The sequence below is a fragment of the Eptatretus burgeri genome, chromosome 1 (genome assembly GCF_056783735.1).
Source record: "Eptatretus burgeri isolate ZD-2024b chromosome 1, Ebu_testis_v1, whole genome shotgun sequence".
Taxonomy (NCBI): Eukaryota; Metazoa; Chordata; class Myxini; order Myxiniformes; family Myxinidae; genus Eptatretus; species Eptatretus burgeri.
This window is the reverse complement of record NC_140961.1, coordinates 41,275,106-41,285,105: the sequence shown is the minus strand read 5'-3', so window position 1 is coordinate 41,285,105 and position 10,000 is coordinate 41,275,106. Positions and strand designations below refer to the sequence as shown.

The following is a 10,000-nucleotide window of genomic DNA, read 5'->3' as shown; positions in this document are numbered from 1 at the left end:
CTTTTATTGCCATCATGAAACATCCCATCATTATCGAGACACAAGGGAGGCATGAAAGAACAAACCTGTCCTGCCATGATCCCTACATGCTCCATGAATTCCACTCAGTCTCACAATGTGATCGGGAGTCTGAAACCACATCGGCGGCTGAACATCCTTTAATTAGACCTTTACTCCACCTGCAGTGAAGGAACTGCTGCCATGATGCATTCAGCAGGTCCAGTGATTTGTGTGGTTTCCACCATCCCTGTTGAAAGATGTGAAAATGGATCTGTGCCCATATAAAACTATTTCTTTCATCAGCTTCGAGTCCATTTTCAGTGCTGACAGCATCACTGTAGGAGGTCGTATTCAGTACTGATCTGATAACAGGAGCTTGTGAAGTGGTATTCCACTAATGACTACCAAACCTGATACAGTATAAAATATCCAGCACACTGTTTTTGTGCAGGAAATATTGTGATCTTGTCCAACGTTGAACATTTCCATGATGTGTGTGACTCTTGCTCGTCCGACGTGTCATGAGCTCCTGTCAGTGTTTGTCCTTTCGTGCCCAGAATGCTCCTCTTGGTGGATGTTTCTCCCCAGTTCTTCTACTGGAAGAAACTCCTTCATTGGCTTATTCTATGTTCTTTGGGGATAGCTGAGTTGCTCGAGCTATTTCTGAAGACCCTTCGAAGTCTTCCGCTGCAACTCGTTTTCATTACTCCTTCCAAGCACATAAACTAGCCTGGTACTGGCTTAATGGTGAAGGTGGCTGGCTTAGGTTCTTCGGGTCTTGAGTTTCAGCCCGTCATGCCGTTCTGTAATACCAGGTGGGCTGACTCAGGCTGTCGTCCTTCCGAGGTTGGCAAAATGCATACCAGCTCACTGGAAACAGGGGGCAGGATAAAACATTAATTGGTGGAGATTAGACTTTTGCAAAAACGCAGCACAGCCGCACTCCCAGCAGTGATACAACCAGCAGCCACAGACTGCATACGAAATGATGATGAGCATATAAACTCAATGAACATCATGTTTCTCATGTCTATAGCTACAAAGTGATGTGATCATAACCTGACCCATTGTAATTAACAAACGACTGAAGGGTGTGCAGAACAATTCTGAATATATATGTATATATATATATATATATATATATATATATATATATATATATATATATATATATATATATATATATATATTTGGGGAATGCCAAACTATAATCACAAGAACTGTGTGGGAAGGTTTCATCGTTAAGAGCAACCAGAGCACACACACTGCACACACGCAAACCAATAACATTCCAATAAATCTCAATAAACAACAAAAGGTTTCAGATAATTTATCATCATTAATAAATACCACCAAAGACACAACTTTGTACGTATGATAACTGACGATACAAACAGACAACAGCAAAAAGTAGGAGTTTAAGGCATGAACAAGCCGAGGGACTTGGAGGGTGGAGTGAAGGCATATTAAAAGATAGCATCCCTCTTTGTGAAAAATCCATTATCGAATCTTGATTTTGAAGGTCAACGAACTGCCGCTGCAATCATGTCATGCCAACATGAAATTTAAAAACTATGGTGATGAGGGTATCGCTTGAGGTTCAGGAACCTATGTTTAAAATATTAAACAGCATTACAATTTCATTATGACCAGCTCTGTATAAAGCAGAGAAAAACTTGAAGGAACGGAGGATGAGAAATACATTTATGAGGTGGGAGCAAAGTTAAAAATGCCCGTTTTCAACATGGTGAGGGGGTTGGTGGTGGGGGTAGCGGGAGTCAGAAATTCCACGATTTTGCATACATAACATAGAGAGGAACCCTTATCTTATTTCTCTCTATCTATGTTCAATCACACCATAAATTGACATCATCAGTCCTTCTTTTGTCCACAATTAGATGTGTTTAAAGGTTGAACGAGTTAGAAATATCCAGGGTGAGGTGAAGGGTTGAGCACCCATGCCTCAACCTCAATGGGCAGCATATGGTAAAGGAAGCTTCTCCTAGCCAAACTCATATTGTGGACCTTGTTAATACAGAGGACACAAGCCTGTTGTTGATTTAGTGGTTAGGATGGCTGGCTTGGGATCTTAGGGTCCTGAGTTTGAGCCCTCTTGGCTGCTGAATCAACACCATGTGTGGTTGACTCTGCCTGTCATCCTTCTGAGGTCGGTGAAATGAGTACCAGTGTATTGGTATTGGGGCACAGCATCAGTAGCAGAGTCACACCCCTAGAAAATGCTAGCTACCTGGCAGCCAAGCTGCTACATGCAATAAGAATAATATACAGAGGACAGACATTGACTTATGAGCAAGTCTTTGGATGGTCAAAGGCTAAGCCCACTGCTTTTACTGTGGTTAACATCAGACAAGGTAACCGGCTGTAAAATTTGTTACGGCAGAAATATTCGAAGAAATCTCTCCTTAAGACACATGCAGCAGGTTCTCCTAACTTCTCTAACAAATGGACGAAGGGTACAGCAGTGTAATCCAGGACCTCAGCAAAGGTTGAGCGAGAGGACGTAAGAAGAGAAGATTTGAAATGTGGAATGTCGAACATTTGACAGGCAAGCATAACAAAATTGTGGATGCTATGGAAAAAGGGAAAGTGAAAACTGCATGCCTGCAAAAGACTAAATGGAAGGGTAAGAGTACCACAAAACTCAGGGAGGTTATAAGTTATTTGACTTTGGAGAGAGCACCAGAAAGAGTGGACTTGTAATAATCCTGGATGCAGAACTGAAGGTAATGGTGGTGGGAGTCAAGAGAATTAGTTACACAGTGACGATTGTTGTGATCATTGAGGAAGGGATTCTAAACATCACATCTTGTTAAGCCCCCCAGGTAGGAAATCAAGAGGAAGAAAAAGATGCCTTCAGAGACACTGTGTAGGACATAAACTTATGTTGAACATTTCAATGGATATCAGTGGGAAAAAAGAACGGATGGCTATAAAAGTGTCAACAGTGGGATCGTTTTTGGTATTTGAACAAAAAAAAGAGTGGGGAAAGGATTTTAGAATTGTCTGAAACATGGGAGTTGACAATGGTAAAAGCACCAATGTTTATAAAAGTGAAGAGCATAGGATCGCCTCGAAGCGTGGGAGTACTTGTAGTCAGATCGATTACATTCTGGCCAGGCACATGACAGAAAATTGGGAATGGATAGCAAAGTCACACCTGGTGAAGCAGTGTTGAATCAACATGGAATAATTGCCATGAGGGCCGGATATATGCAAGGGCAACCGGGGCCTCCACCACCCAACACGTGCCACGGGGCCTCCACCACCCAAGGGCTCATCCAGGATTATAGTCATGATATATATATATATATATATATATATATATATATATATATATATATATATATATATATATATATATATATATATATATATATTTAATTTTTGCATGCCTACAGGAAATAAAAGTGGACTTACTGGAATAGCAATTGAAATTATTAAAGCCTTGGGAGAGGAAGGGATTCATTGCATTTGGCAGCTGGTAAAGAAACTACGAGAGATAGAACATATTCTGGAAGATTGGGAAGAAGCAAGTTGGTACCAATATTTAAATATAAAGAGGACCCCATAGAATGTGGCAATTACAGAGGGATAACGTTAATGGAGCACGGGTGAAAAATCTGTGAATCAATTGCAGAGAAGTGCTTGAGGGAACTCCTGATTGTCGACTGTATGCAGTTTGGTTTTATGCCGAAGAAAGGAACAATGTATAGCATCTATTATTGTGAAGCACGTTCAAGAGAAGATGGTAGAGGGCAACAAAAATACTTATTCTTACCTTTATGGGGTAGGGGTCAATTATTCGTCTTAAGGCCTTAACTACCGTTTGTATTTTCATATAATATGACTTTTGGACCACCTGCATTAAGTGCTTGTGTTAGAGTAAAGTATCCGGTGTGGACCAGGTGAATGGATGGGCCGAGACATTTTTACATCGTTTGGGTAAGATGTCTCGTCCTGTGTCCACAAAGTCTGGTTGGGCAGGAGTCGGGAGAGAGGGAGGCTCTCTGGGCATCTCAGACATCGACATGCCAGCTTGCGGCTCACGGTGTGGGCAGCAGTACTTCCTCCCTCTGGCACACCATATGGGATAAAGGAATAAGCTCTGCACTACTGATGTTCATTGGTTGGGGATGGACCCTCGAGCATAGCTACCCCTAAGAGGCAGTGAAGAAGGCGATGGGTCATTGACCCATGCTTCTTGGTGATCACGGCACTGATTGGTTCAGGATCAGCATCATCAATTGGCCGTGACAGTCTCCATGTCTGAGGATGACACGCCATTCATTCACATCTACCAGGCACTGATAGCAAGGCCTTGAGTATCGGGAAGAAAGGAAGGGAGGCAGCCCATAAAGGAAGGAGTTCTGCAACCATTTTTTGTTGTGTGTTTCTCTGTGGTGTTTTTTTTTCTCTCTCTCTTTCTCTCTCACACACACACACACACACACACACACACACACACACACACACACACACACACACACACACACACACACACACACACCAATTAATTACGGTAATCCCTTTGTTTTTTTTAAACACCCTCAAAAACAGAGGCACGTCACACGACAGTTCAGGTGATGCCTCATCCAAATTAAGCCTGAAGTCGGCTATCCATGGAGTATTAACTCCAGGCATGCACGTTTCCCATCTTTTGTTGCTTGCGATACAGGAAGGGGGCTGTACATGTGCCAATTTTATGGGTTCATGGATCCGGAGAAGGCCGATAATTGGGTCCCACAAAGTGTTTATTGGTGTCTCAGGAAGAACGGGGTACCTGAGAAAAAGTTAGAATTATCCAAGTTATGTGCAGTTGGTGCTAAGACAACAGTCAAAATGGTAAAAGGTAAAACACAATTCTCTTAGGTTTACGCTTCATCAGAGATCATGAGAGAGGAAGAGAAGATTTAAATGTAGTGGACAGAACAAGATGGAGACCAAAGCAAAGCGGTAGTTTTAATTAGTTGGGCTGAATGATGGGCGAGGAAAGAGAATGTTGGAAGTGAGAGAAAGAATGAAAATCTGATGGAAGAAATGGCAGGAAGAGGACAGAGTGTTCCATGAGAAAAACAATGTACTTCAGATTAAAAGTTGAAGTACAACCTCCCAGTCGACCTGTGATGATGTATGGTGCTGAAAGATCGACGCTCAAAAAAAGAGAGGAAAATATCTTCAAAAGAACTGAGATGAGAATGTTAAAATGGTTGGCTGGCGCTTCATTGAGGGAAATAAGGGAAAATAAATATATCAGGAATTGGTTAGGATTGAGGTACATCGTCGAGATGAGAACTGCTCGGTGAAGGTGGTTTGAGCAAGTGTTAAGGATGAATGAGAGGAGTAGAGTAAGAGGAGTTCTCGGCCAACCGGCGCAAGGGAAGCGAAATAGAGGAAGGCAAAAGATCAGATGGAGTGATGCGAGAAGGATATGAATGTGGTTGGTGCTAATGCACTTGGAAAATTACTCTGGAGGAAAATCCGAGCAGCCGACCCCAACTGAAGATAGGAATAAAAGTCCAAAGAAGGTGTTTTCAAGTGCATTTCATCCAGAAAAATGTCTGATAACTCCTCGAAGGTTGTTCCATATGTAACTCCATGATGATTCAAGCTTGCAATTTAACCCTTCTGTTTTGGTCGGCAATCACACCTAGACCCAAAACAAAATAATTCTGAACTGGCAATAAAAATCTTCTCAAATAACTTTGGAATTATATAACTCATATGAAATAAATGAAATGCTTGTCAAACTGCCCTTTCGGGGCAGTTGAGTGAAATAAATAAAAGTCTGAGCTAAAAATACACAAATAAGTTAGTTTTACATAATAATTTGATTATTAGCTCTGCCACGATGGTGGATGCATGTTATGATTTCGCCCCTGTCTATCTGTTTGTCTGTCTGTCTGTGAGCAGAATACAGTGGCCTGCAAAAGTATTCATGGATACAGGATACAGTGGCCTGCAAACCCATCCCCTCCAAAGTTTACACATTTTGATGCCACCTGAGATTATTTAATGATCATTTCAAATCAAACTTAATATGTAGAGTCTGCACAAACTACTCCAAACTGATAAAGCAAAAAAAAAAAATGCAGATAAAATGTGAATAAGTTGGATTAACAGAGAAAATCAGATGATTCTTAGTTGCATAAGTATTGAAACCCTTTGCCTAATTAACCTGAAATCACTTCAGGAGCAAATTATGTTTGAAAGGTTACAAAATAAGTGTAATAGGTTTCATCTGGATGTAATCAGAGGTTAAAATTAAAAATTAAGCTCACCACTACTTATCTAAGGAATTTTAAGGTGCAACTCACTTGGTCAACTATCAAGGCAAACATGAACACCAAGGAGCTTTTGAAAGAAGTCAGACATAAAGTGGTGGAGAAGCATCGTTCAGGAGGGGGTTCGAAGAAGATTTAAAAGTCACTCATTGTCCCTTTGAGTATGGTGAAATCCATCCGTAAGAAATGGAATACGTATCATACCACCCAGACTCGACCCAGATCAGGTCGCCCATCCAAACTCAGCAGACGGGCAAGCAGGAAACTGGTTTTGAATGTCACTGGAAATCCAAGAATGACTTTGAAAGATCTGCAAGACTATGTCCGAGATGGGGGTCAGTGCTCATCAACCAACAATATCCCGTTCCCTTCACAAAGCTGACCTCTATGAACAGGTGGCAAGAAAGAAGCCATTACTGAAAAAGATGAATCTAAAAGCTCGTATGCAGTTTGTGAAAAAGCATTCTTTATGATACTGCCGCATCTGGAGAAACATTTTGTGGTCAGACGAAACAAAAATTGAACTTTTTGGTCTAAATTCAAAGCATTACGTCTGCCGCAAACCGAACACTGCACATCATACAGTCAACACCATCCCGACTGTCAAGCATGATGTTGACAGCATCATGTTATAGGGCTGCTTTTGATTAGCAGGGACTGGCAAGCTTGTACAGATAGAAGGGACATTGGACGGTGCAAAGTACAGAAGAATCCTTGATGAAAACCTGCTCAAGTCAGCCATGAATCTGAAACTGGGTAAGAGATTCACATTTCAGGAGGACAATGATCTGAAGCACAAAGATAAAGCCACACTGGAGTAACTGAATAAAAAGAAAATAAATGTTCTTGAGTGTCCCAGTCAAAGTTCTGACTTGAACCCAATTTGTAATGATGAGTTCATTCCATCCATCCATTGGGACCATACTCCGTGCAGTGTTGTTGCTGCCAAAGCAGTCTCCTTGGCTATTGGGCACAATCCTGGACAGGTCACCACTCTGACACAGGATACCAGCAAATGCTGGCGCCCATTTTTCCGACCTCAGAAGGCCGGCAGGCTGAGTCAACCCCACCTTGTGTTAATTCAACAGCAGAGGAGGATTTGAACTCAGGACCCTTGGATCCCAAGCCCACCACCCTAATAATTAAGCCAACACCAGGTATTGTGTGTGTGTGTGTGTGTGTGTGTGTGTGTGTGTGTGTGTGTGTGTGTGTGTGTGTGTGTGTGTGTGTGTGTGTGTGTGTGTGTGTGTGTGTGTGTGTGTGTGTGTGTGTGTGTGTGTGTTCGGTCCATTCTGTATAGTATGCATGTATGCATGAATGTATATTTTAACCAAGGACTGAATAGCTGAGCATGCCGTTACATCATAATTAGCATTATCACGAGTATGTATCATAAAAACCTGATGAGATGGTCATTTGTTGACGCATCATGACATCTGTTGACATTTTTCTGCAGGTGCCAAGAACAAGCTGATTAGGTTTTGGTTCAGGTCTAGATGTAGATCCGGCCTCTCAGTGGGTAAACTGTTCAGCCTGGCGGGTGTACATGCTCTTCTGAGTGCCAATCTAGTTATGTTTGTTTGTTTCTTTCTCTGTCTCTCCGACGATTTTCTCTTTAGCTACTCAACTCGGGACCATTAATATTGTTGCGAATTCGCGCCGGCCGGCGTGCGGACGGCCATGTCACTCGAATCGCGACCACGTCGCCCACCGGACGGACAATTCAGTCGTGGCCCTCTCGGAACAACGCCGAGAGCTAGTCACGGGTGGGGGTTTAACCCCACCACGACCGTGCCAATTGCCCACCCGCGCAGGATAGGGTTGCTCGCCAAATTCGATCTACCTAAAGTACCTGCGCAGATGGTCGACCGGGCGATCGTACCATGCCACAGGCCGACTCCGGACACGAACCGCTTAAGCGGTCGGTTCCATGCTACAGTGATAACCGAGCGGTGTTATCGTCGGCCTCGAGGGTTCCGATTAATTACCGGGTGTCTTAAGCCCACTATGAACCCTTTACGTGAAGCAGGATGGAGGGTCAATAAAGAAAAGACGAAGCGAAACGGGAAAACAGTTCACACAAAGCACATTTATTTCTCGGCACACGGAAAGCACACATATACAGCCAAACAGTCAAAATGCACATATAGCAACAAAAACAAAAGCAACAACGACGCAGAGTTACTACCGACAACACGCACACACTGCAACACTTATACAGTTCTACTTTACAGACGGCGCCAACACACATTTACTCAAAAGCAAAGGAAAGAGGCCACCCTCATAGACAAGGGGGCAGACGGGCCTGTAGGCCAATATGTGCGCGTGACCTGAAGGAGCGGCCAGGCCCGCGAGACCGGGGGGGTCCTACCCGCATCCTCGTGACGCGTTGGCGGACGAGCCGCAGATGTGGCCGCGTGGCTGTGCCCCGACTCCGTGCTCCTTGGCGGGTTTCGTTGGCACGACGTTTTGAGTGGGGTGGGAACGGGGCCCCCTTGTTGCACAATCTCAGCGCGGGGGAAAGGGGGAATTGTTGATGCCCTGGGGGAGGGAGAATGGCTGGTTGGCTTGGGTCCCGCGACGAGCGATTCCACACCGCGACCTCGTCGCCGACCGCCGTCCTTCTCGCCTCGGACCCGAGCTCCTTGGCCTCTTCCCACAACTCTTCTCAGCCGACTCCAGAACCCAACTCGATGACACAACGATCACTTCGCCACAAGACTTGACTCTTCCTGCCACACCGATCACTTCTGACTCTCCACCCGACTCGACTGACTGCCACACCGATGACTCGACTCACTCTGCCCTGATTCGACTTGCGCTCGCCGTTTTATAGGCCGGCAGGAGAAAACAATATGCAAATATCCGGATCAGGATGACCTCGGGGGTGGAGCCACGCTCGCCCATTGGACGGAGGAAAAGTGGGCGTGAACCTCCCCTGATTCTAGAATTTGCATATATCGATTTCACACAGATGCGCCAGGAGGCGGGGCCAAGCCGCCCCGCGCTTGCTAATTGGACGGAGCAAAAGTGGGCGTGTAGCGTTCTTGATCCGAATTCTCCCTCGGAAAGGCCGCTATTTGCGCTCGCGGCTCGGTGCGTTCGGCAATCGCCAAATGGGCCCGAGACAGTCCGACACTCAGTGTTCACAGGTGGTGCGGGAATTGGCCGTAGAAGGAGAGAGGTGAAGGTGGTGGAGGGTTTTCGGTGGTGGTTTGATGGTTATGGTGCCGTTTGGGAATGGCGGTGATGCGATGATGTGGGAGTGAGTTGTGAAGGTAAAGGTCGTGGCTGTTGGCGTTGTTGTTGTTGTCCGAGGGTTGGAGCGTGGTTGCGGTTGGTGACGATGGCTGGCGTGGTGGTTGTTGTGTGATGGTGGTTGAGACGTGGTTGGTTCAAAATAAAGATAGAACAGAAAAAATGGCTAACTCAAAGGATCGTAGCCCGAATGAATCAAATAAATTGTCTATACAACGGGTTTGGGGCTAACTACACATGTACTTCAAGATATCTCACCTCCGGGCCCTGAATGGTGGTTTACGAATTTCCACAGCCGTAACAATATATATATATATATATATATATATATATATATATATATATATATATATATATATATATATATATATATATATATATATATATATATATATATATATATTGGGTCGCCGAAATAGGTGACCCTTATTGTCAGTAAT

At 44.1% G+C, this 10,000-nt stretch overlaps 1 protein-coding gene across 3 annotated transcripts in view; it reads right to left on the bottom strand.

The window, feature by feature from the left end:
• LOC147034330 (KH domain-containing RNA-binding protein QKI-like) overlaps positions 1-10,000 on the bottom strand; it is a 554,637-nt gene that overhangs the window by 501,326 nt on the left and 43,311 nt on the right. For all 3 annotated transcript variants that reach the window (XM_085880964.1, XM_085880956.1, XM_085880974.1), the window contains one exon: positions 1-870. This exon is cut by the window's left edge and continues 87 nt beyond it. In XM_085880964.1, coding sequence (XP_085737090.1) covers positions 1-31 — 31 coding nt within the window. In that variant the 5' untranslated portion in view covers positions 32-870. The remainder of the gene's footprint in view (positions 871-10,000) is intronic.